The sequence below is a fragment of the Seriola aureovittata genome, chromosome 13, assembly GCF_021018895.1.
Source record: "Seriola aureovittata isolate HTS-2021-v1 ecotype China chromosome 13, ASM2101889v1, whole genome shotgun sequence".
NCBI lineage: Eukaryota > Metazoa > Chordata > Actinopteri > Carangiformes > Carangidae > Seriola > Seriola aureovittata.
Genome location: NC_079376.1, coordinates 14,153,466 through 14,179,694, shown reverse-complemented (window position 1 = coordinate 14,179,694; position 26,229 = coordinate 14,153,466). Strand labels below are relative to the sequence as shown.

Here is a 26,229-nt window from a genome sequence, read left to right as displayed (position 1 = left end):
CAAGGGATATCTTTAACAGGACAGACGTATAAAAGGTGCCATTGTTCCTTAGAATCGCCAAAAAGTAGAGAGGAAATAGATTCAGAGAAAAAAAAAAGTCAAAAAGAAAACCCCGGCAGTGTGGGACCATGTTCTGTTTGGATTGGGAGGTTCAGGAACCGGGAGGAATGTGGAGAGCCCAAGTGAGCAACAGAGAAATATTTCTTCCAGTGGAGGCTGTTTTTTAAAGGAATGGGTTATTATAGTTGGCCAGTTAAACCCCTTCAAATAGCCATGACATCATGGCTGGGCTTGGTGCTGCAGGGGACAAACAAAGGAGGGTTTGTACCCAGAGAACCCTAGAGAGCTTTGAGGGTTTCGGGGGGACTCAGAGGGAGGCAGAGAGAGGGGGTTAGAAGTCACATCTGGTCTCTTTACCTGACCCAATCAAACCCTGCGAGGGAATCAAGTGTGCCAAACTGCATCTAGAAAAATCCAACATGAAGCTGCGCTGAACCAAAAATCAAAACAAGACACAAAAGGTACAGAGTTGGCTGGTAGTTTTTCCTTTTGGATTGTTACTAAAACATACAGTTAACTTGGCCCTGTTAAAAATGCTGCGAATGACTTAAACAGTCATATCTAATGTGAACGGACACCTCAGTTGTATCATATTAAATCATTTAACAGCAGCCTCTCTTCAATAATCATCTGCTTAATGGTCTCTTGCACAAAGATATTGGCGAGGAACCCGATCCGCTGTATTAATTCATCAATGCTTAACTCGAACAGTCGATACGCATCACAAACCGTCGATTAGGTTTCACTCATTATATTTTCTCTAAGCCCTGTCTTAGCGCCGCTGCATGATGTCAGCCAATGACATAAACTCCACAGCTGTCTCCTGGAAGCAGGCTTATGAAAACTGATCATATTACTTCCAAATGCTAGCAGCATTTGCGAGCATGCACCCCGCTCAGAGGAGCCTATCTATAAATGCTAAATTTATTCAGATAGAGCCAAGAACACTTTGCTAGGACTGCTTGGAGTTGGGTCGCTGCCATAAGAGCTGTGACAGTGACACTGTCAAAAATTACAAACAGGATAGTAATTGTAAGTTAAAACAGGTTTTAAAAAGAGGAAAACACTTACAATATCACTATGGCACTGATATTTCCCTATAATTTGAGAAGTATAGTCATTTCAGAAACATGTGGCTAATAATACACTATTACTGTGTGACGCTTCAGACATCACACAGCTGTAATTGAAAGGGTTTTGTTTTGACAGCTTAGAAAAAAGAAAGTAGAAGTAGAGCTTGATTTAAGTTTATTTTGTCAAATTGTGGAAGTTTAATATCAGCTCTGCAAGTTGAGTAAAAACACACAAAAGGTTTGAAAGGTTTGAAATGTCTAATTGACAGCAGCTGTTTGGTGTCGTCAGTTCAGCTGAACATTTGTCTTTATACAACTTTATTCAGATTATAATCCCTGACAGTTTCTATGACCTTTACCTTCTATTGTTTAAATGCAGCCATACTACTTTTCCACACTACTTTGAATTATTTGCTGCAAGATTTGTTTTATTGTAATTGCAAAAGAACTTACATCTCACTGTTTTGTTTGGCCCTCAACTGTCCTGTCCTGTTGTGTTAACAGATGACTCGGGTTCTGATAAAACTGGACCGGGAGCAGCTGACGGAGCAGAGTCTGAGCTTGGCAACGATGGTGTGTCAGACAAATTTGGTACGAGCTCTGCTTGCTTGGCAAGCTATCAATGCTGCCGTAGTAAATTAAAGGACCATAATAGTGGTTTTGTATGTTTTATCTTATTTACTACAAATCACATGTATTTTCACAGCTATTTGAATTGAAATTGATTTTAATCTCTACATGATGAAATTGATTCAAAAGCTTTAATCTGCAGTGATATTAAAATATTAATTGGGTTGATGTACATTGTGATAGACTGGATACCTCAAGCAAGTTTTAACAGTCTACAATTTGATTTCAAAGCCATAATTAAATGACTGGAAATCAGTGGGTGTCTGGAAATGACAGCTAAAGTGTAATTGACTGTTTATATGATTTATAGTTAAGGAGCTAAAACTAAAAAGAAAATGCAGAAGAAATACTGAAACATAAAGTAACTAAAGGTTTCTTCTTTTTACCCGTTAAGTGCGTCCCCGCTTCACCCAGCCCGCTAAGATGAGGAAGAGGGTGATAGCCCGTCCTGTTGGCAGTTCAGTGCGGCTCAAATGCACGGCCAGTGGAAACCCTCGACCGGACATCGTGTGGCTGAAGGACGACAGGCCGCTCACGGAGCAGGAAGTCGGCGAGGGCCGTCAGAAGAAGTGGACTCTGAGTCTGAAGAACCTGACGCCAGAGCACAGCGGCAGATACACCTGCAGAGTCTCCAATCGTGCAGGGGAAATCAACGCCACGTATAAAGTTGAGGTCATACGTGAGTATCCCACAGAGAGGCTGAACTGTACGCATACCAAACATCTTCACCTGGAAATACTAGCGCTAATGCATGATGTAAAGCAAATTAATTTAAGTGATTACTGCTGTTTGTGTGCATCATTTTTGTGATCTTTTGTACATTGCTTCGGGAAATTGAAATAGTGTAATCACTGTAATGATTGGTCTGATTTTGACTGAGGAAGGACTGTAACCTTTAAAAAAAAATCCCCTCTCTGATCTACCTACTCCTGACGTCTGATTGCGAACAGCAGGTCTTATCCTTGCTGCATGATGAATGTGCTTGTGTAATCATGTATATGAGAAGCATATTGAGGAAGCAGGCTTGAGAGTGAGGGCTTGTGCCCTGGTGTTTGCACAGGGGGGAGAGAGAGAGGCTGTTCAACTCAGAGACCATCCACCCAATCTGGAGCCGATTAAAGCCCAGCTGTCTGCCAGACCCACTGCCCCCCCCCTTCCCATGAGAAATGTGTGCTGTACAACCAGGAGCAAAGAAAGAGAGGAAACTAATCACACATACTTCTTGTGTTACATGTGGTATTCCTCCCTCTCTGTCAATTATAAGTTCTAAGCCGGGGGCTAGTAACGGTATGGACAACTAAGACCTCTTCTATCCGCAGAAGGGCTGTCATGTCAAAAGATGTCTGTGTGTGCGTCCTGACAGTTTTTCTTTGTGTGTGTCTATGCAGAGAGGACAAACTCTAAACCTATTTTGACGGGCACTCACCCAGTCAACACGACGGTGGACTACGGAGGCACCACGTCATTCCAGTGCAAAGTGAGGAGTGACGTTAAGCCGGTCATTCAGTGGCTCAAACGTGTGGAGTCTAACGAGGAAAGCCGCTACAACTCCACCATTGAGGTGGGGGACTCACGATTCGTGGTGCTGCCCACGGGAGAGGTGTGGTCGAGGCCTGACGGCTCCTACCTCAACAAGCTGCTCATTACCCGCGCCAAGGAGGAGGACGCTGGCATGTACATCTGCTTAGGCGCCAACACCATGGGCTACAGCTTCCGCAGTGCCTTCCTCACTGTGCTGCCAGGTGAGGCCTGGGGAATGTCTGTTTACTGTGTATCACTGCCACAGCAGTGATACAAACATACTGCAGAGCAACAAGTCAGCAGCTTGGACAAGGATCTGTGCCATAAGTTTGTATATTTTATGTGGCTGTTTATTTTTCAGATCAACATTAGTGCACATTACACAATGACAACAGGGATTGTCAAACTGAACTGAACGTTAGACGACAGGACGGATGACAACAAAGCAACACTAACAGGCACAAAAGCTTCTCTGTCACCTGTTATATATCAGTTTTTGATATAGTTTGAACTTGTTTTATTCTCCAGCAAATAAATAAAACCCTGTCAATTTTACCAGGCCTTCAAGCTATTTTCCATCATCCTTTTCTTGATTGAGGGCGTTTTAGTTTTTTTCATATTTACGCTGAAGTAAATTAATTTAGCAGTTAAGAAAAAATTCTAAAACTTTTGCAGGTTTTAGTTTCCTAAATACAAGGATTTGCTGCTTTTCTCTGTTTTATATCATTGTAAATTAAACATCTATAAAAAAAAAATCTTAACTCAAAGTCCACTTATTAGCTTTTTTGCAGTCTTTCACCCACATCTCTTGGCCTTCTCCTTGGATGGAGTTTGCTCAGTCATCATAACATGACCTAAGTATGGAACTTCAGTAAAATGATTAGAGGTTTTGGACTGTTGCTTGGACTTTTTATTGACTAAATAATGAATCTAAAAATATTCTGCAGATTAATCCATGACAAAAACAAGTTTTTGTTGCCATCTTAAAGCTCTTACAATTGAAGTAAAATAGCCTTTTGGTAACATTTAAGAGTTGGCAACTTGTTTTGATCCTTCTCTTTTCTGGCCCTCTTCTTTTGTAGACACAAAGCCTCCCATCACGGCCATGTTCTCGCCAACTTCCAGCTCCCTGCCCTGGCCTGTCATCATTGGCATACCTGCTGGAATAGTGTTCATCTTTGGCACAGTGCTGCTGTGGTTCTGCCAGAGCAGAAAACACTGTCCTCCACCCAGTGCTCCAGCTGCAGCTGCACAGGTACTGCAGAGCTCCCACAGGCTGCCGTATCGAGAGCGGGACAGGGGCGGTGTGGCCCCGTCCTCCAGCACAGAGAAAGACTGCATGAGCTCCATGAACTATGAGGAGTACCTCGCACAGCAGCAGCTCCTCCTCAGCCAGGGAGGACCAACGCTCCCCCCAAAAATCTACCCCAAAATCTACACAGACATTCACACGCACACTCACTCTCATGTGGACGGGAAAGTACATCAGCATCAACACATTCATTTTCAGTGTTAGCCTTGGTGCCAAATACTCCCCACTAACTGTTCCAGTATCTCAGAGGGAGAGTGAGCGGTGGACTGAACAGCAGCTCCTGAGTGTCGTTCACCAGGCATTTTTCTAATCAAAATCAAAAGTGGACTCTTCTCATAGCAGGACATTGTTGGGAGAGTGTACATGTGTGAAAAACAGTGGCCAGTGACACACACTTTGTGTTTTTTTACATCCAAACTTCCATATTTGGTGCTTTTTTTTACCTTCAAATTCTCACACCACTAAAATCCATTAATCCTTGTTGTGCACTTAATACAAAAAGGACAAGGAAATCTGCAGCGTGTGAGTTGAATTGCAGCTATTGAGCCCCGCTGAAAGGTCTCCCTCAGCAGCTGAATTTTGCATTTTCCTACTTGAGGTGTGGCTGAAAATGGAGGTTAGGTTTTACCTTTCACGTGATCAGCTGTTGGAGCTCAGAGGCTCCGTTATGTTCTGCCTGGTAATGAAGATGAAAATGGTACTCTAGATTTACAAAAGGGCTGGTTTTATGCTCCTACTCAGGTAGTCCTTTTGTTTTGTTAAAGATGCATAATGTTTGGAATGCTGACCACTATCCTTTATATTACCTTTCTCCATCCCTCACTTCTGTTCTACGTTAAAAGTCATATAGAGTAGGCTGGTAAATTTTTTATAGCATGTTTACGGCATGCAAACCTTGCCTAAGACTGCAAGGGATGGGAGAATTGTATTTCCATGTTAACTGAATTGGTTGCCATTATCATTTTAACTTTTTTAGGTAGGTTCCCATCACTAGTATGTTGAGATAAACCAGCAGAGGATGAGTCTTTTTGACCGCCACCTTATCCACCCACAGTATATGAAGCTGTAGTCATTTATAATCAAATTGAGTCATGAATATTTAATTTATTTTGCTAAAAAAATGTATCAAAAGTTTATTTTTCAGAGTAAGGCGTTTTACATATCTATGTAATGTTATTAAAGTATACTGTTGTTGTCTATAGTACATTTTGAGTACTTTGTCACCCAGTTTAATCACATTTAGTTCATGCCAATATTTAGGTATTTCTGTATGTAATTGGTTGTATTTGACAATCTTGTATGATGTACTCTGTTCAAGGCTTAAAACCTAAATCATCTAAAGGTTTGATGGTTTGGTAGTTTGATTAAATGACCTGAGACAAAATAGTCACATGCTTCATAAAAATTCATGTATCTGCTCAAACTGAACTGCACACACCTGAAAGACACCTGTGACTCTCCTTCTGTGCTTATAAATGAAAGCATAAAAGTTCTTGTGAATAACTTAAAAATTAAGTGCTGTTGAGGTTCTGGGCCCAGACAAGTCACCTTTCTTCCTTTGAGCCAGTTGAAGTGTCTGCTGAGGGTGACGCAGAGGGCAGCCAGCAGAGGGACAGAAGTTGCCGGGATGAATGACTGAATAGATACTGTACAGACACAAGAGCAGTCTCACAGTCCCGTTTTAGATGAGTGATGGCCCCTGCAAGACTACACCGAGTGACCAGCATCTTTCCCCATTTAAGTGAATCGACCCTGTCCACCTCCTCCCTGGTCCGCACCACCACCTCATTCAACTCCAATCTAGGTAGGATTTCCTTTCACCATTTAGGAAGTGCATTGTCCTGCTGTGGGAGTGATGTGACAGGAACCTGTGATTGCTCTGGAAAGAAGGGGAGCATTGTATCAGGTGAGCGCTTGTTTTGTTGTAAGCATTGGAGGATGGGGGGGGGGGGGGGGTGAGCTTTGGCTCCAGATGGATGAGGTGAGTGTATTGTGTGTTTAAACTAGAAATTCTACACAGAACAAAATACATTTTTTAAGCTTCTGCTATGTTATTTCCAAATCCAAAGTAATGCTTTAAATCCAAAACCTAGATGACAAGATTTAAAATGATATAACACTGCCCCCTAGTGCTCTGACACCTTAATCATGGTGAAATTATGAAATAGGAATAACTAAATCTAATAATTGGAACAAAGTCACTAAAACTTGTAAATCATCTTTATTAACTTTTTTTTTTTTTTTTACAGTATTCTAAGAACATTGACAAAAACAGACAAAGAAAGAAATTACTGCACAAGAAAGATCTCAAAGTGAGAAAGAAAAACAGAAAGAAGTACTTAAGACAAAGTATTTACAAGCAAGCTCAACCCTTCTGAACTTTGGTGATGAGTTCATCACAAAGTTTGGTCAGCTCTTCAGCCTCCTTCTCCTGGAAAAAAAAAAGTCAAGGGAAATTAGAAATAAAGACCATTTTAGATATTTTACCTTCAAAATTTCTGCAAATACACATCATCTAATTAACATGCTCTCGCACCTTCTGGTCCAGACTCTTCTCTAATGACTGCACCTTCAGCTGCTCTCGGCGCAGCTGAGCTTGTAGAGCTGATACCTCGGCCTTGTACTTGGACCGCACCTCAGCAATTTCTTCATTTGCACTGAGGATGAACAACAAATTAGAGTCGGCCAGTGAAAGTCTTGCAGTTTACACTATTAACACATTAAAGTCAGGTTTCTTACTGGCCAATTTTCTCCTCAGCGTGGGCTTTAAGGGTCTGGTAGCGCTGCTCCTCCTTTTTGATCCTAACCAGGTAGTCCTGAGCACAAGCTTTCAGAGTCTCCTCATTCTTTGGAAAAGGACAAAACAAATTTACAAATCAAACTACCAAAGCTTTTGTGAAATCTCGAAAAATGTAAAGTATTTGTAGTTTATAACAGGGAAAGCATCGATCTTTTCTAACCTTTTTGTAACCCTCAATAATGTCCTTGTACTTCTCCAGTCTCTTGAAGAGCTCAGAGAAAGATCTCTCCATGGCGCTCAGGTCACTGGAGGTTTGATCCTTCTCCAGCAGAACCTCGTTGAGCTTTGCCTGGGCCTCCTCTCTCTCCTTCTCTTCGTCAGCTTAGCAATGGCAAAAAATTCAAGAGTCGTTTTAATACACCATTGCCTCAACAATCATAAAGAGTGAAACGTGTGTACAATGTTAACTAACCCATCATTTTTGCAATCACAAGCTCAAATTCTGCGATTATTTTCCTGTGTAGAAGGAAAAAAAAAAAAAAAAAAAAAAAAAGAGTCAAATTTCTTGAAACATTGATATTAAATAAAACTGAAAAACAAAATTAAACAAAGCACAGTTTACCTCATTTCCTGACCATCATCAAGTAGCCTGCTATACCTTGCAATCCATTGCTCTTCTTTTTGCTTTGCCTATTTGAGAAAATTCAAAGTAATTAAAATATATTCATTTTAGTTATAATTAAACCAATTAACATGTAATCTGTGCATCTGCCTGTGTTTCAATGTAAATTTTTACAAAAAACAAACAAAACAAAAAAAATCTATTTGGTTGCTTGATTTGTCACAATTTTGATTTAAGGATGGACTTCAGTGGTTAAACCATCAGTGACATGTCTGCATTTGCTCTGTACCTGAAGGAATCTAATGGAACAACATTCTCCTTAAATGATGAAAGGAAGTTAATATGTTTTCACCTAATGTATTCCTTTAGAAACCAGATTATGCCGACATTTACAGTCCTGCAAGCAGGACAGTCATTGATATTTGACTATTAACCACATTGCTTTGATATTAGATACTGTTTAATCCACGATGCACTGTGCTCACTGGCTGAATCAGATTACTCTAAACTTCTCCAGGGATTGTCTGAAAACCGACTGAAACCACGCTATCAACAAGGTCTAGTGTAGTTTTTTTGAATCTCTACAAAAGTGCTGTATTCACATACAACCAAACAAAGTGACTTCAAATGGAAAACCTCTAATGGCTTTGCTGTCATTTGTCAGATCCCAAAACATTGAGCAGGACATACTTCTGCTTGGACTTTGGCGATGGCTGCATCCATGTCTTTCTGACTGTACTTCAGCACTTCAATAATGGCATCCTCTGTGTTTGCTGGCTGTGTGAAAGGAGGGATGAGGCACTCGAGGATTGGAGGACTCTAGATGACAATTAAGAATGGAAACAAATCAAGTTAACAGATAAAGCAAGGAAACATCAGTTACAGATTCAGTCAATGGTGGTTGTTCAAGAGCAACTTACTGGTGCTGTAGCGTCATCAAACTGTTTGAAATCGCCCTTCTGTGGTCCAGGTGTTGCCTCTTTTAGTGTCTTCTGTGAAGTTTCAAGTCTGAGAGAGAAGAAAAAACAAAACGCATGCTCATTTACAGGATGTCCAAAGCAGAACAAATTTCGCTCCAACATCCAGTGACAGCAGCAGCAATCAGAATAGGTGAAAACAGAAGTACGTCATACCGTGAAACAAAGTCAGCAGGACGAGGGACTTGGGTTTGAGCAGACGGGGCAGCAGACTTCTTTGGGCTCTCTCTCAGAAGGGGGTCAAATTTAAGGTACAAGGATTGTTTCCTCAGTGCAGATTCCTTGAACTGTTGACAGAATTTTTAACATTTAAATACCTTTAGGTCATGCACCGACAATCAAAGAGTTTAGTCATTTAACGAACATGAACATAAGTACTTACGCTGCTGGACCCAAACTGTTCCAGGTAGTCGATTTGTCCATCAAAATCACTGGCCATGACTAGAGATCGAGATCACAGGTTAACATCAAAATTAACTTTTTGCGTAATGATGAGAGTAAAACTCAAAGTTACAGCAACAGAAAAATTCAGAGATCATTGTGGAACTAGACAAAACAGCGTAATGGTCAACGCTTACTTACACATCGCTCCAGGAACAAACTCGTCATTGAATTCTAACATCGCCGGCTCTGACTTCTGCTCAGGTTGGTGCAGTTCAGAAAGCTGAGGAAGGCTCTGCCCGCTTCTCTCTTCGTGGTCAGAGGCAGCAGTCTGTCATTCCACAAAATCAAAATATTTGTTTTGATGCAAATGAAGAGTTAAAAAGAAAAAAATTATTAGGAATTAGGATTTTATCAAACTGCATTGCTTACCACTGCAGGGTTGGGCTCAGCAGCTGGGACACTCTCTCTAGCACTGCAGAGGGCAAAAACACACAAACTTAGAGTGAAATAAAGTACTGCTGCCAGGTGAAGCGTCCACTGCAAATAAATACTTGTCACACTCAGATAGAACCCTTAACATACCATGCTGATGATACAGCTTCCTTCTCCTCTGGCTTCTCTGTTTGCTCTGGAATGGCAGTTTCCATAAGCACAGGGTCAGATTTCTTGCTGCACTTTGGAGAGTTGTTTATGTTTGTTTGTGCGCCAAAGGGATTGAAGTTTGGGTCGTCAAATTTATCAAAGTCAAATGAGTAAGAGCCTTTGGGAACTGGAATGTCAGCAACATCATTGGCATTGGGCTTTACTGAAGTTTCTTTTGGTGGTTTGTCATCAGACGCCGGCTTTCCCTCTTTAGATTTTGCACCATGTGGCCTTTTGCCAAATTTCTTGGGTGGCGGTTTCCGTTTAACCTCTTTGCCTTCGTCGAAATTGAACTCTAGCTTGATTGGGCCTTCCTCAGCTGGGGCAACGGCTGGCTGGGATTCAGCAGGTGGAGGATTGGCTGCATTAGTGGATATTGGGATAACTGCATCTATGGGTTTTATTTCTGGCTGAATAGGCAAATTTTGTGACGTGTCCGGAATATCAACTATATCTGCAGGTTTATTTTCCATTATCTGTGGCTCCTCAACAGGTGGGTTACTGTCTGGCAACTTCTTCCCAAGGACAGGGGAATTCTGGATTTTAGAGCCACCTGTTTGGAAAGGATCAATTGCATCCATGTTGTCAAAATCCAAGTTATATGAACCTTTTGCTGGCAGTGGGGCATCTTCCACAAAGCTGCCTGATGCTTTGTCTTGATCGACACTCAGAGACGTTTTAGCAGATTGTTCTTCATCAGGCATGGAAGTACACGAATCTTGATCCTCAACTGCAGGGACGTTTGCCATTGTGATCACACTGCTCTCCGTGGAGCTGATGTTGGCGGAGACGTTAACCAGTGAATTTTCCACAGACGGGATGAATGGAAGCGTCTCATCTAGTGCCGATTCCATCTTGGTGGGCTCCTCCAAGATATTCTCTGGTTTTGTGTTTTGAGACTCAGTTTGATCTGTAGGAAGGTTTTCAACAGCAGGCCTCGGTGGAGAGAGGACCATCTTATTGGACCCCTGAAATGGATCGATCGTATCGAGGTTGTCAAAATCCAGCTGATAACCTCCTTTGCTTATTATTGGTATTTCGTCATCAGGATAAGATGACACTTCTGTGGAAAAAGTCAAAGGGGGTTTGCATTAATTTCTCATCATTCAGAGATATTCAAGTGAAATAACTTTAATGTTGGATAAATTACCTTGTTTGGGCTCATCAGGATGCTCAGTGGTCTCTTGTGGCAAAGCACTGAAAAAACAAAACAGGATTTTTTTTTTTTTTTTTCCTTTTACAGAATCCTAATTTAATTGGAGGCAAGTTTCAGTAGGAGAAATGTTACTTACTTTGTTTTATCAATATTTAAGGATTCCATTGCTTTTGTACACTCATCCACGCTGGTCATCTTGACAGACTTGGATGGAGATAGAATTCTCTTAGTCACAGGGTCTCTTCTTGGAGTCTGAAAACAAACCTACACACAAATAGTTTGGTCAGTATAGTACATTTTACCTGGATGTATAGAAAGAAAATGTCCAGTTATTCCAGTAGATTTGTTTATCTAATACACCTTTACTTTGCAAATGTGTGCTAGAAACATGTCTGAAAGCATCTTTTCTGTTTCTATCCACCCACAAAGGTGTTCACATTTATTCTGTCAAATTATAAAGTTGGTTAGATGTGGGTTACAGACAGATTGAGGTCAAACTTTATAGTCACAGCATTAAAACATTTCAAGTGTCTTGTGTTACCAGGTGCAACAAGCACAACAGTCAGGCAGATTTAAATATTCCTGTTGTTGGTCAGTGACTGTATATTGTTTCCAGCCTGGTCTCATTAGGCTTTGTGAGATTAATCTACAGGAGAAGGGGGAACACAATATCTACAACGATCAAAAGTAACTAATTCTGTACCTTTATCCCCTTTTGCACAGTCTTGTTGGGCAGGTTCTCCGTCTGACGCAGGATGGAGGGCCTCCCAGTTGGCTGATCCAGGGCAAATATGTCGTTACTTGAGCTGTTGAGTTTTCCTCCGGGGCAGACCCCACGATTCTCATCATTCACTTCAACAGAACTCATCCTGTAAAAGCAGAGACAAACTATAAGTTACAGGGCTGGGATGACCCGAATACACTCTGAGGGAGGCGTCACGCTGAAAGCTGCACCCAGTTGATAAGACACTTTTGGTGATGGGTTTGACTGATGTGTGTGTGAAAATGATCTCCACAGAGAAAGATGGCACACAATGTTGATAGCAGAATCAAGACAAATATGATTCTGCCAGTTTACTTCTCTTGGTAAATCTTGGTTGTCACATAGATCATTTTTATTGGTATAATACACTCTTTATCTAGACAAGAAAAGGCTTGGCAGGGGGAAAAAAGTGACAAAGACATTTAAAAATTTATATCTTAAGGAAAAACTGAACCATGATCCCATGAGATTAAAAATGACCAAGAGGTCAAAGCTACACGGAAAATGCCTTATACAAGGCTGATCTGTTGACCAATATTATCTTATTGCAGAGATATATTGGTATAAGTGCACATGTTGGCTGAAAAGTAACAAAACATTGTAATACAGAATATCCAAAATGTTTGCAGCAGAAACAGTGCTGCCATTACATAGTTTGTCCACCAGAGAGCACTGGCAAGTTGATTTTTCAACTTTAAAATGTTGAGTTCAGCACACATCTTTGTCACAATTCTTTTCAATGTGTTAAAAATAAATCTACAGCCACTATAGTGTTATGTAATTAATTAAAATTAATTAAAAATTTCCAAATACTGATATATTAGACTTTATAAATCTAGTATCGTTCAAGCTGTAGAGCCCAGAAATATAAGCAGCAGTAGAAAGAAGAAATGCTCAGGTGACTTGGGGCTCCCGATCTGTCAACCATGAGAAGACTATACACATTTGTCACGGCAGACATTTTGACTTGTAACAGCAGGAGAGGCACAGGTGTAAACAATTACATTAATGGAAGGTCTGTTCAGTTAGTAAGCCATGACAACAGCCAAAACAAATGGTTTTCAGCCATTGTCGCTGTCATTAATGATCTCTGTTGTTCGGGCTACGACATGGGAACATATCTGCTGTGAAAATTGTCTATATATTAAAGGATTTTTGGTTATGACTTGAACTCAGAGAAACTCTATCAAGGATTCTGGGATGAGTGAATTGATTTCCAACTGACTTTCAACGTATGCTGGGCCATTAACATAATTAAAGCCTAGCGTTAATTATGTTAATGGTGATAGATATATGGTGACCTTTGATTCAGCACAGGATTTTTAGAATTTGAGTAACTGGTAGACAAATGTCAGCTATGACAAACTTTAAAATTGTGGTCCTAAATAATACGTCAGATTTTAACTATATGCTGAGGTCAAAATGTTTGCATTCAAGTAAGACACTTGTGAATTCGTGGTCACGTCAGTGAAGGCCAAGAACAGGCTGATTAAGCCCAAGATATCCTTCCACATGACTTCACAGGATTTGTGCGCAAACACCGAGAGTGAACGACATCTTTGTCTGAATGATGTCATATGACAGACCAATGTTGCTGTCATGGTTTAGTTCAAATTGCTGATCCCCAACGTTAGATATAACGCTCAACTCTGCGTTATCAGAAGAACAAATTATTCTACGTGGACGGCTAATGTTAATCATAACTTTCCATCAACAATACAAATGAGTAACTGCTTAGTTGAATTTGATAATGGAAACCTACCAAACCTTAGCTGGGAATTTGTAATAACAGGAGTCATCAGTATCGACATGTAGCGTAGGTTAGACTAATGTTAAAATATCCAAAGTTAACCACAAATAACGTTCACAAAAGCCACGTTAGAGAAGCTAACTGTTTCTTGAGACCTAACGATACCATCCAGTTAACGTACAGCGGAGGACAACACAATCTCGGGATCATGTTTTATGAACAGTGCAGGAAGTAAGCAACTATATTATCATCCTATATTCACCACTTACCTCAAAAAAACAGATACAGTTGGCAGGAATTATAACGTCTTCTGTCAGACCAAACAGCTACAAGTCTGAGCGAGAAGGAGCGACGTGCTTTTGAATCTCCCTCGCCCTCTGTGGGTGACAACCGTTTGGAATTTAAAAGTCTTGAAACGCACCAATTAAATCGTCGGGAATATTCAAAGCAAACGCGCTTCCTGGTTAGACAACCAATCGCGCTGAAGAGCGGATGTGATCCAATTTCGGCCCAGGAACCAACTTCAAAGATAATACAAACAGCAAGATTAGTCACAATAACTTAAAAACTCTGTAAACACCTATGGTAAACACTGATCAAACGAAGCACAAGCAACAGTAAGATTAAAAAAAATAACCATGTTGTCAAAATGGGTGTATTACATTTTTATTTGACTGATATAAAGGACACGAGGTACTTAACAAACCACATTTAAGATCGATTTTTGCACAGCAAATAAATATTTTCATCATATTTAAACGCAAAAGCTGCATAAATGTAAGTCGTTTTTGAAAGAAAATCAAGATATCTACAAGCCATCTATACGTAACACGAGAATAAACTGATGTGACCTTTGATAAACTTGGGGCAAAGATACACTGCACTGTCTTTATGGCATGTTTAAAGCTTCTATCATATTATCTGGCATGTCAAAATTCTGTTGCACAAAACAGAGTTTGAAAGGGTGTGGATTGTCAAGGGTTGTATGATTTATTGCAAATTGCACACAAGCTGAGATTCAAAATTCAATGTAAACAACAACATAAAACCGCAACACATAATGTTTCCACAGACTGTATACAAATATATACTGTATATTTATGCAGTCTTTAGCATATGAACATTACCCTCTCTGCTACAGTAGGTGGCGCTATGCGCTCTTCCCTTTGGTCATAAAAAAAACCAAAGAAGAAGAAGTAGAGGCAGACCTGCCCGCCAATTTTGAAGGATGTAAACAGTGTCTTCCGTCGTCTCGATCGACGTGCTATGAAGAAAGCTAATTTTACCACATAACGGCGAATATTTCTTTGTCAGCAATGAATCCCAGTGGAAAAGGTAGTGCACCAAATATGTGTTTGTTCGGTTAGTCAACTAATATGGTGTCAACATGACACAGACAGTCGAACTTGTTAACGCTAACATTTACTGTTTTTTAGTAACTAGCACCGTTGTTCACCTGGTTACCTAACTCACTTTACTGCTAACTTTTGAACTTGCAGTTAAACGTTTACTGTTTTAATTAACATTAACGATACTAGTTTATGCACACTATTTGTATCCGGGTTACGAAGACAAATTTATCACCTAAACAAAACGTTAACAATCTTATAATTATGTTGACAGGATCTGGCGATTCAACCCAACTTGCTGCCAGGTAAAGTATCTTAGGACGCTTCGATTGTTTCATCCCCACACGAACAGATAAAACTATGCTACACTGCTAACGTTAACATTAAAGTTAACCACGGAAGCCATAGTCGCTTGCCATTACCCCATAGATATGGTCCTCAATCCGGGCTAATACTGTACCGTATGTACAGGAAGCCTCATTGTGTATTTTTTTTTTTCTTTCTAAGATGATTTTGACTTTGACTATAGCGTTTGCTGTTTGACTGAGGAGGATGTACATTAATACACAACTCTTCAAACCTATAGTAACAAACAAACACCTGCCTGTTTTGATGATGTTTAATTCTTCCCATCACCAGCTCAGTTTTTATGATTTATAAGTGTTAATGTTACTTTCTGGTGTTGCAGTGGTGACAGCAATTCCATCAAAGTTTTTGTGCGAGTCCGACCTCTGACTCAGGGTACTGGGCTCACCACAGATGGAGATCAGAATCTGTGTCTCACAGTCACCTCACCCAACACCATCCGTCTGCTCTCAAAACCAGAGCCACGAACCTTTACCTACGATCATGTAGCTGACATGGACACATCTCAGGTTGGGCACACATGGTTATTATTGACATACCACTGGCATGGGTAAAAGTAGCTTGAGTGATTAATAATAACCCGATTTGTCAGTGCGAGATATAGTCTGTATCACTCCAGAAAGTTTATCCTGGTTGGTTTGTGTCTGATCTTTTATCTGTCATTTTTAAACAGGACTCTGTATTCTCCAGTGTGGCCAAGAATATTGTTGAGTCTTGCATGAATGGATACAATGGTACTATATTTGCTTAGTAAGTGGTCTTTATGTTTTTTCTGTGTAGTATCAAATAGAAAAATATCTTATGGCGCAACCACTCTGTGTCGTGCTTCATGCGCAGCACCCATTCATTTCCTTATTGTACTCTTGCTTCTGCAGTGGACAAACCGGCTCAGGGAAAACATTCACCATGCTGGGTGAGATTTCAGTATATTAATTACATTGTGTTTTACAAATTCTTTAACATAAATCAATAGAATAGTTGAAGTGACACATTTTTTCTCTCTTGCTCTAGGACCATCTGAGTTGGATAATTTCACAGATGAACTCCGAGGGGTTATTCCTCGAAGTTTTGAGTACCTTTTTTTTCTCATCAACAGAGAAGTGGAGAGGGTGAGCTGTAACATTTCATCACCGCAAAGGTGTTGTGAACCAATAGTTGATGTTTAATTATTTTCTCTAATTATTTTTTTGTTTGGCCTTTCTCTCTCCCAAAAGTCTCCAGAGTCCAAGAGTTTCCTTTGCAAATGTTCATTTATTGAGATATACAATGAACAAATTTATGACCTCCTGGACACAGCCTCAGCCAGCCTTTTCCTCAGGGAGAACATCAAGAAGGGTGTGTTTGTTGAGGGAGCAGTGGAGAAGTTTGTCAACTCAGCTGCTGAAGCTTATCAGGTAGGTATTCCTTGCCCATTGTGATGAAACACTTGATTCCTATGGTACACCTTCAATCCAATTTCGCTATATTATAAGAATTTAGACAATAAAAATGTAATAAAAATAAATTTGTCGGTACAAAGTGTGTTGTTAATTGAACAATGTCCAATTTTTCCATAGATAGTTGAGAGCACATTAAACAAATTTGGACAGAACTGAATTAAATGCAGCTGTCATAATAAGAAATGTACTGTGGGACTGAACGGAAATTGTGTTTGAAACCACTTAGGTGCTGTCCATGGGCTGGCGTAATCGACGAGTTGCCTCCACCTCCATGAACCGCGAGTCTTCAAGATCTCACGCAGTGTTCACCATGACTTTGGAGTCCAAAGAATCCATCAATGAAGTGGTGAACATCCGAATGTCTCAGCTGAACCTGGTGGATCTAGCGGGATCTGAGAGGCAGAAAGACACACACACGGATGGCTCCAGACTCAAGGTGATGCTTCGTGCTCTCACACTGAAGTACTACATTTATGAATTTTGTTGTTATTGACAGCTTCTGTCTGCATTTGGTTCTCTTTCAGGAGGCCAGCAGTATCAATCGCTCCCTCATGTGCCTTGGTCAGGTGATCATGGCGCTGGTGGATGTGTCCAATGGGAAGAATCGCCACATCTGCTACAGGGATTCTAAACTCACCTTCTTGCTAAGGGTGAGTGTCTGTAGATGCAAAATATATTTTTGGTGTTTTTTAAGTGAGAATGTTGTTGTGGTAACTGTACAAGTCAACTTCCCAGGAATTCTGTCATTGTATGTACAGTATGTTCAGCGCCATAGGTCAGGGGTGGGGGTGTATGTGAAACATTTATAAATGACTCATGTAATTCCTACACAAAACGCATGTGTTTTTTCAATGTTGCCTGTGTCCGCTAAAATCCCATATCAATATGGAAAGACATTTTGTAATACACAACCTAATTATGAGCTCTTTGACCAAACATTAATGGTGATGTGATGTAGTTTAAATTGAAACTAGGGGGTAAACATTTTGTGAACTTAACATTTTGATATTGAATTTTCACATTCATTTATAGACTTTGTTTTGGTAGAATATAAAAGTTTATAGTATTACATTCAAAGATGTTATGCACTGTAATGATTTTATGATTGTTATTTCAGGATTCTCTTGGAGGAAATGCAAAGACTTACATCATAGCCAATGTACACCCTGGTTCGAAGTGTTTTGGAGAAACATTGTCTACGTTGCAGTTTGCCCAGAGAGCAAAGTTGATCAAGAATAAGGTATCTGGCATCAAATAAAACTGTATTAATACAAACTGTACTTAATCAACTTCTGGTAATATCAAAATTAGAGCACTTTATTATATCATCCTCATCATGCAGTTATTCTTTTTTGCCAGGCCGTCATCAATGAAGACACACAGGGAAATGTCAGGCAGTTACAGGCTGAGGTGAAGAAGCTCAAGGAGCAGCTTGCACAGGCACTGGTGTCTCAGGGAGTGGACTGTGGGAGAGATGTAGCACCAGGAGGACCTGAACTCCCTATGGGTAACAATATGCTAATGTTTACACCCTCAAAGTAACATCCTGTTTTAACCAATGATGCATATTCAAATTTACAAACTCATGCATAAAGTGGAGTAATTTTTAAGTCATAACTTTTTTTTTTAAAACAAATGTAAAATGGCTTTTCTCCCCAGGCCTCTCCATTGAAATTCAACATGATGTCTCATATAAATCAAAGTTTATGGCTGCTGTTCGTCTGTGGAGGAAACGAGAAGAGGAGAAGAGAGTATGGGAAATGTTTTGTTGCACTGTTATTTATTTTTGGTGAGTACACTGTTGTGAACAAATAATGTTGATGCAAGGAAACTTACAGTTATATTTGACTACACTCAGACGCTGCTCGAGAAGGTGGCTCAGCTTGAGGAAGCCTGGACACAAAAAGACAAGTTCATCCATTCTAGCCGAATGATCGTCAAGTTTCGAGAAGACCATATCTCTCGCCTTGAGAAAAAAATGAAAGCAGGACAAAACTTATTGTCAGACAAGGAGTCTCAGGCTCTGATTGACCAGCTGAAAGAAGAGATCAAGATCTTGAGAGATCAGGTAATAATATTGTTGATGAGTACATCTGATTACTATACGTGTGTAACATGTAGATACAAGGTAGTAAAGAGGAGCAGATGCATCCTTTTCGGCTGTCTAAAATTTCTTTGAGTAGCTCCAATAATCTATTTCTTTCCTCTAAAATCCAAGTTGCTTCATAGTCATTTACTTTAAAAGGCTGAATAGGGTTATGTCCGTATTGGTTACTGTATATTTCTTCTAATAATAGCCATAGACCTCCACAATGCTCCTTAACTCCAGGATCTACTGTTGTATCTCTTCAACATCCTTTTGTTGTGCACACTTCTGCCCTTTTAAGGTTGAACATCACCCAAAGATGACTCGATATGCAGCCGAGAACTTCAGCCTCAGACAGGAGAACCGGCAGCTTCGTTCTCTTGAATCAGTGGTGAAAGCTGAAGAAGTTGTTGGCCAAGTTGCTGCTGAGCTGGAAGAGGCCTTCCAGACTGCTATGGAGTCAGAAAGACTCAGAGAGAGTAAGATAATTATCATGAGAGAGCTGGGAAATGGTTTAGTAAAAAAAAAATCCTCTATATCTATCTATATGTCAATAATTTCATGTTGCTTTACATCTCCAGAAGCCTCCTCAACCCCCACAGCTGCAGACAGTGTCTCAACAGCTACAATCGAGAAGATGAAGGCTCAGTTTCTTCAGAAACAGTCCGACCTCACAGCTGCCCTTCGGGCTTTTGAGGAGTACAAAGAAGTTACCAAGTAAGAAGGGAATTTAATGAAGAGAACCATTCTTAAATCAAATTCACGCTGAGCTTATCCAGAAAAGCTTAGTAGATGTTTAGGAGCAAGCTCCTCCAGAAGCTAGAAATATATGTCAAAAACTTATGGATGCAGGAATTTATACAGTTTTTTTTATTTGTAAAGGAAAAAGTTTCTTAGTTTCCTGGATTCCTGGTTTCATATACATTAAAATATTATTGCCCTGCTTTGATTTCCAGCCTCAGGAAGAGGCTTTTTACACCACTAGAATATCATTTTTTCATTCTAAGGTGGACTTGTCTTGTTATCTTAATGAAAGGTGCCATTTTCCATCCAATACCTTTTATAGGCTTATAAAGTATGTTTTGCAGACTTTAATGTGCTTTTTGAATGGTGCTTTGTGTTCTAGGAAACAGATGGCTCAGCTGGAGTCTGAGAAAAGATACCTTGACAAGTCCAACAGACATTTGGAAAACATTTTGGAAGCCACAAACGCCTACAAAAAACAGGAGGTCTCTGAGCTGAACAGGATTCATGTTGAAACTATAAAGGTGAGGGGATGTTGAAACTTTGAGGCAGAATATAACCTCATTTAAAACCTGACAAAAAAATCATTCTTTTTATCCTTCACTTGCCTATTACAACAGATTCTCACCACGCCCACCAAAGCGTACAACTTGCGGTCCCGTTTCGTGCCTCTTTCCAGCCCAGAACACCTGAATGGGACAGACAACAATGCCGATGACATTTGGGGGGAGCAGCCTCCTTCAGACATGACTGAAATGGCCCTGACTGAGGAACTGCGCCAAGTGCAGGTAAAGCAATGTTTACTATTCCTGAAATGTGTGCGCTGTGATGCATATAGTCAATACCCCACAATGTCATACTTTATCTATTTTTTCATCAGGAGCAAGCTAGTCGTGTCCAGACACAGCTGAATGAGGAGGAGCTGAAGAACAGCAAGCTGTTGCAGCAAATTGCAAAACTTGAAGAGCAGATCAATGTGGTGTCACAAGAGTCTGACCACAAGGATGAGGTAAATCATCTCCTCACGTTTGTTATTTACAGTTTTATGTTGTAAATTTGGAAAATCATGATGCACTTTAACCTCACCATTTTGATAATCTAATTGGTCTTAACATGTTATGCAGCAACTTTCTACTGAGAAAGCTAACAGGAACAGAGATCAGCTCAACCTGCAAGAAACTATCAATGAGCTGCACGAGAGCCTCCAGTCTGAACAGGAAGCTGCAAATGGTGAGGCACTGATGTTTAACCTGTGTTTAACCCAACCGGCGTTGAACTTGCACATTTCTGTCATATGGATATATCGACAAGAGCACCAAGGTCACAACTCTTTCCTTCCCCTCCTTTCAGTTCTGAGGAGTGAGATCCATGATCTACGCCTGGTGCTGCAGTCGTCCGATAAAGAGCTGGCTGCTGTTAAGAACGAGTTGAGAGATGGCCAGAGTGAGCAGCAGAGAGAGATGAGCCAGCTCTCCAGCAGTCTGATAAGCACACAGCTCCAGCTTGACAAAGTCCAGTAAGCATGAGTGTAATATATACTCTATTGTGACTTTCCTTGATCTTGATTTTGTGTTTTATGTGCCCATGACTACCATGTCTTCATTCCAGGCTGGAGTGGGAGCAGCTTCTTGAGCAGCATCGAACACTGCAGGATTCATTTGACCAGCTGCAAGCTGAGGCCAAGTTTGAGGCTGATCAGGCCGGACAGCAGCTGCAGGACAGGCAGCAAGAGATTGATGAACTGAAAGCACAGCTCACGGTTAGTGAACTCGTAAAGTCAACTGTGGCCTTTTTCATCCTAAGATGTAGGCTGTGATGTCTAACTGTATGTTTTTGTATTTTTACATGTTTTTGTCTTTTACTGTAGGAACTGAATAATTCTCTGCAAAATGAGCAGGAACACACAAGCACCGTGATCTCACAGCTAAGAGAAAACAAAGAAAGTACATCAAAGTGAGTTTTGCAGTCTGTCTGTCGGGACTTTTGTCTTTTTATGAATTGTTTATGAAAAATTTAATTTCAACGTTTAAAATAATTCTTACATTAACATGAGCATGACGTTGATGTATGCCTTTAGAGAACTGATTGAAACTGTGGAGCAGAATACACAGCTCAGAAAACAAGTCTCAGACCAGACGGCACAAAATCAACAGCAGGTCAGTTTGAAGAACAGTATGCATGTTAATTTTGAAATGGTAACTATTTGGCATAACAGTAATTGCAGTTTATTATCTAAACCTGTTGTCTCATTTTTGTCTGAAGGTGTCCAAACTTGTTGATCTTGAGCAAAAATTAACCTCTACCAATGAAATCATAAAAGGCTTGGAGCAGAAGATTGAACAGGATAACGTAAGCCTGAATGAATAATTCACTCCTGTCTCTTATTTCTTCAAATACAATATATCTGCTACCCTCCTGAATGTATCGTGTTGTTTTACAGGATGTTGTTCTAGATCTGATTAACCAAACCAGAGACCTGCGCAGTAAACTGAGCCAGAAGGACCAGACCATTACCCACCTGTCTGGAGATGTCAAAGACATCACAGTACTTTACTCTTCCTCCTATTTCACCCTTGATTTGTCTTGAATAACTTCATTTGTTGCTGATGTAGTTACAATCCCAAGCCCAGTCAGGGCAAGTTTATAATAATGACTTCTTTCTTTTCCAGGCCAAGTACAATGCTGCCTGCCTTGAGAGGGAGGATATCAGGGAGCAAAACTCTAAGATGCAGACAGAAATCTGTGACCTGAAAGAAAATTTAGAAAGGAGAGTGGCATCCAATAATATAGAGGTAACTTGGGTCGTATTAAACACCTCTGTTCACACATTTTCGTGTGGATTTTTCAAAATTTACTGCAGGTGATTCATGTTATGACTCGGCGAAATAATAAAGCTACAATATACGTAATATGTGTGTCTGTCCTTAGGTTGAAGTGTTGCAGGAGGAGGTGATTTATGCCACTGAGGAGGTTGAGAGACTCACTAAGGTCTTAGATGAGCAGAACAGCCTCCTCCAAACATCTCAAGAGCAAACAGCCCAGAAGGATGTCATAATACAGAATCTACGGCAGAAGGTGAAGTTTAGTTATCTCAATATAAAGCAAAGTCACAAATAATCACTGAGGTAAAAAGAAATCATAAGGACAATATCTTATCAAATTACTAATAAAAGTCATTGTCCTTTTGTACCAGGTGCAACAACAGCAAGAAGCTGTTGAAAAAACGATCAGAAACGGAGGTTTGAAACCCCTTGTTGAGCCGACAGTCACGCCTAAATCATTACCTCGGGTAAAACCTGTTTATGGTTTAGGTATTCTTTAAATATGCCTTCACAAATGGAGCATGTGTGTCTTATTTTATTTAAATTTTTCAATTTGCAGTCAAAAGTACATCGTTTGTTTTGTTTCTCTGTTTCTAAAGACGCCCCGTACTCCAGGAAGCTTCAGCAGGGACCTGACCCAGGTGCTAGAGAGCCAGGAGAGGGAGCTGGAGAATCGACGCTCCTCCATGATGACCATGGAGATTCTTTTGGCAGAGCTGAATCATGAGAGGGCTGCCAAAAATGAGGAGATCCAAAGACTTAAGGTGTTGTATAAATCTGTGCTAAAATTAATTAAATGGCCCTTTAGCCAGTTTTTAGTCTGTGTTTTCTAGGTTAATTATAATTCCATAAAAAGTAAAAAATTGAAATCACTGCATTAAAAAGTTTTTTCTTGCTTTGGATTAATTTATTTAAATAAATGCAATAAATTAAATGGTCCCAATTCCTGTGAATTCCATCAATAATAATTCATAATCTGTATTACTTGTCCTCAGACGCAGCTTACTGAGAAAGAGATGGTCCGAATGGAAATCCAGGCTTTGCTTGACAAGTTTTATACCAAGCAGAGCCAGCTGTCAGAGAATGGAAATAATGGGTTGAGTTTCTTTATCTAGTTACTCAGCCATTTCCTGCCTTACAATGCAAAGAGATCATCTGTTGTTGATGGCATAAGGAAAATGAATGATGTTTTCTTGTGATTTTCAGTGAGGAGTTGAATGATGCCATTAAGCAGTCCATTCTTAAAGAGTTGCAGGATGAGAGAACTGAGAAGGTTTGCATCTTTCTCATTGCTGGTTATATTTTTTCTCTTGAGTGAATCATTTCTTTAATACATGTTCCTCTGTCATTGATTAACAGAACAACATAATACAGAAGCTGACAAACACTCATAAAAGGTAAGCATCTGTGTGGAGAGGTTTTGTTAACTTAATTAATTCACGTTTTGTTGTTGCATGTTGATCTTATCCTTCATTATTTCTTGATGATTGACAACCATCTTCTCTTTTTCTGCTGTGGATCAGACTGCAGGAACAGGAGGCCATGCTGGCTCAGTCTCAGACTTGTGTTCAGGAGCTGACCGGTGAGCTGAGGAACCGCTGTTTGGAGCTGAGAGAGCTGAGCCACAGGATACATGACGAGGAGAAACTACTACAGGTGAGAGTGAGAGTAGGCCAGTAGGGACAGTTTAGCTTCCATGTATTATACTTAAAGCTAAAATCTGCAATGTGTTTACTCCTCTTGTGTTTGAGTGCAAGGATGGCGAGGTGAGTTGTCAAGACAACATTATACCGCTGAGCAAAATATCTGAGTTGGGATAAGATGAAGCTTCAGTCAACCTGAAGAAAATTTGCTGTGCATATTCATGTTCCCTAGAGAAAGATTCCTAATACATTCAAGGCACCCAGTGTGGGTTGGCCAATGACATTTTACTATGGAAGATGGCTACATAACATTAATGTCAGAAAATATAATGACACTATGACACTAAATAGTCTGCCATCTGCTGTTTGAAGACAATGACTTGGTAACTTACATATTTCAGTCTTTTCAGCCTAAGTGGTTTATTTTATTATTTGGTGTATTTTCACACAATTCAACCATGACGGTGAAATACAACAATAGTGCATTGACAGATATGTTCATGGGTGGAAGGCAGGCAGAAGTCTCCACAATGCAAAACAATTCAGTGAGGTATAACCATAAACATCAGACAACAAAACAAAGTAAATAACAAAAAGCAGATAATGGTTTTTCATATGAGTACATATAACACACAGAGGGGGAACTCTATATTTAATGGAATCTTGATAATGACGCATGACAGTAATGTAAATAAAAATCCTTTAAAGACCTTGTAGAAACATGAATGAAGTTCTGAGAATTGATTCATTACACTTTAATTTGAGCAGTGTGACATTCAAATTCAAAATCACTGATTTTGATGACACAAAGGTTGCCCATCAAAGGCCAGACTAACAGATAATTCTTAGCTGACTTGACTAATATACTTTCTTTCTTACAGGAGAATGAAGTTCTCCGTAAGCAGAACGTTAAGCTTTCAGAGGAGAATGGGAAACTTGTGGGACATAAGAACCACAAACAGAGGATTGAATATCTGGTGAAGCTGAAAAAGGACAATACCAAACTTCAAGAGGTAACTAACATTTCTGCTATCTTTTAAAGGAGGCTTGGTCATTTAAATACTGTTAACACATCACAACAATCAACTTTGTGCATTTGTTTTGTTTTAAAGGAAAATGAAAAGCTCCGAACAGAGATTAGCTTGAGAGACAACAATGGATGTCCCTCACTGGAAATGACCTAAATCTCAGATTTTTAATTGTTTGAATGGAGGTGAAATTGAATCTTTCACAGTTTTTTTTTTAATGGTTTCAAGTACAAAGGCATTGTAATTCTTTTTTTTTTTTTTTCATTGCTTAAAACACTTCATTTTATTACACCTCTAACAAATTTTGCCTGGAGGCATACTCTACCTTTTCACTGATCTGCTATTGCAGCAGCATGGACAGAATAGGTGTGACCAAACTGCCATTAGTCCAGCTCCATCTTTTCTTGGTGTGGTTTCACTGCACTAGATTTATGGTAGCACACCTAGTCACGTTCGCAGCCTACATGAAAATTATAACAACGCTGAAACGCCGAACATCTTAATGTGAAAACTGAACATATCACATGTTCATGATTTTTTGGTGCTTATTTCTCATGTTGTAATTGTGATTGTTGTCTGACCATGAGTTGTATCCATTGTATTATGTTTGTTATGTATTTTTCCCATCATACTGAAGTGTATACCCAATGTCTTTTTTTAGCATACTGTAATTAAAAATATTTTTTCTACCTCCTGTAAGCAGTAATCTCTCGCTTCATATTCTGTTCAAGTAAAAATGTAAAAAAAAAAAAAAAAAGTATTTCAGCTAGGGCTTCAACTAACAATATCTTTTATTATTGATTAATCTGCCTATTGATGAGTCAATTAGCTGTCTTGTTTTCAAAAATAAAAAAATAATGCCCATTATAGTTTCACAGAGCCATATGTGATGTCTTCAGATGGTTTCATTTATCTCCATGTTTATGTCTTAGTATCATGAGATAAGACAGGCATCATGGCAGCATCTGATTTAATTTGTTTTTATTTCCTCCTTGGTTTGAGACAGTGGGAAATATTTATGTCACAGACAAATATGGATGGTATTATTATTATGAGAAGGTTTTTTTGTCTATCCTACATACAGATGGGTAAGAAAAACCCAACATAGTGTCCAACAGGTGT

At 39.7% G+C, this 26,229-nt stretch overlaps 3 protein-coding genes across 4 annotated transcripts in view; 2 read left to right on the top strand and 1 right to left on the bottom strand.

Moving 5' to 3' along the window:
* The window catches only part of LOC130180625 (fibroblast growth factor receptor-like 1), a 29,308-nt gene extending 23,326 nt beyond the window's left edge, over window positions 1–5,982 (top strand). The window contains exons 4-7 of the mRNA XM_056394264.1: window positions 1,638–1,724; window positions 2,158–2,442; window positions 3,152–3,505; window positions 4,367–5,982. Of these exons, the coding sequence (XP_056250239.1) occupies window positions 1,638–1,724; window positions 2,158–2,442; window positions 3,152–3,505; window positions 4,367–4,800 (1,160 nt within the window). The 3' untranslated portion in view covers window positions 4,801–5,982. The remainder of the gene's footprint in view (window positions 1–1,637; window positions 1,725–2,157; window positions 2,443–3,151; window positions 3,506–4,366) is intronic.
* Window positions 5,983–6,798: 816 nt separating this feature from the next.
* Window positions 6,799–14,032, bottom strand: tacc3 (transforming, acidic coiled-coil containing protein 3). 2 transcript variants are annotated; one of them, XM_056393464.1, is made up of 17 exons: window positions 13,900–14,032; window positions 11,821–11,986; window positions 11,254–11,381; window positions 11,112–11,158; window positions 9,902–11,024; window positions 9,749–9,791; window positions 9,518–9,647; window positions 9,318–9,376; window positions 9,092–9,222; window positions 8,879–8,966; window positions 8,649–8,777; window positions 7,959–8,026; window positions 7,809–7,852; window positions 7,557–7,717; window positions 7,336–7,442; window positions 7,133–7,253; window positions 6,799–7,027 (listed from the first exon to the last, which is right to left on the bottom strand). In XM_056393464.1, exons 2-17 carry the CDS (start codon window positions 11,983–11,985, stop codon window positions 6,962–6,964), a joined length of 2,610 nt encoding a protein of 869 aa, XP_056249439.1. In that variant the 5' UTR covers window position 11,986; window positions 13,900–14,032; the 3' UTR covers window positions 6,799–6,961. The 2 variants fall into 2 exon arrangements, with proteins under 2 accessions (XP_056249439.1, XP_056249440.1); XM_056393465.1 differs by lacking the exon at window positions 13,900–14,032 and having other exon boundaries at window positions 11,821–11,997.
* Window positions 14,033–14,864: 832 nt separating this feature from the next.
* On the top strand, window positions 14,865–25,801 carry kif15 (kinesin family member 15). The gene is made up of 35 exons (XM_056394046.1): window positions 14,865–14,965; window positions 15,254–15,284; window positions 15,668–15,854; window positions 16,019–16,095; window positions 16,221–16,258; window positions 16,357–16,454; window positions 16,560–16,739; window positions 17,011–17,220; window positions 17,309–17,434; window positions 17,902–18,024; window positions 18,144–18,291; window positions 18,444–18,535; window positions 18,643–18,852; window positions 19,172–19,349; window positions 19,452–19,587; window positions 19,997–20,138; window positions 20,235–20,402; window positions 20,495–20,623; window positions 20,739–20,844; window positions 20,965–21,130; window positions 21,223–21,373; window positions 21,482–21,567; window positions 21,692–21,770; window positions 21,877–21,963; window positions 22,055–22,159; window positions 22,284–22,406; window positions 22,543–22,689; window positions 22,808–22,903; window positions 23,036–23,200; window positions 23,432–23,532; window positions 23,643–23,709; window positions 23,796–23,833; window positions 23,960–24,092; window positions 24,961–25,092; window positions 25,192–25,801. The coding sequence occupies exons 1-35, from the start codon at window positions 14,947–14,949 to the stop codon at window positions 25,261–25,263; spliced, it is 4,146 nt and encodes a 1,381-aa protein (XP_056250021.1). The 5' UTR covers window positions 14,865–14,946; the 3' UTR covers window positions 25,264–25,801.
* The last annotated feature ends 428 nt before the right edge of the window (window positions 25,802–26,229 follow it).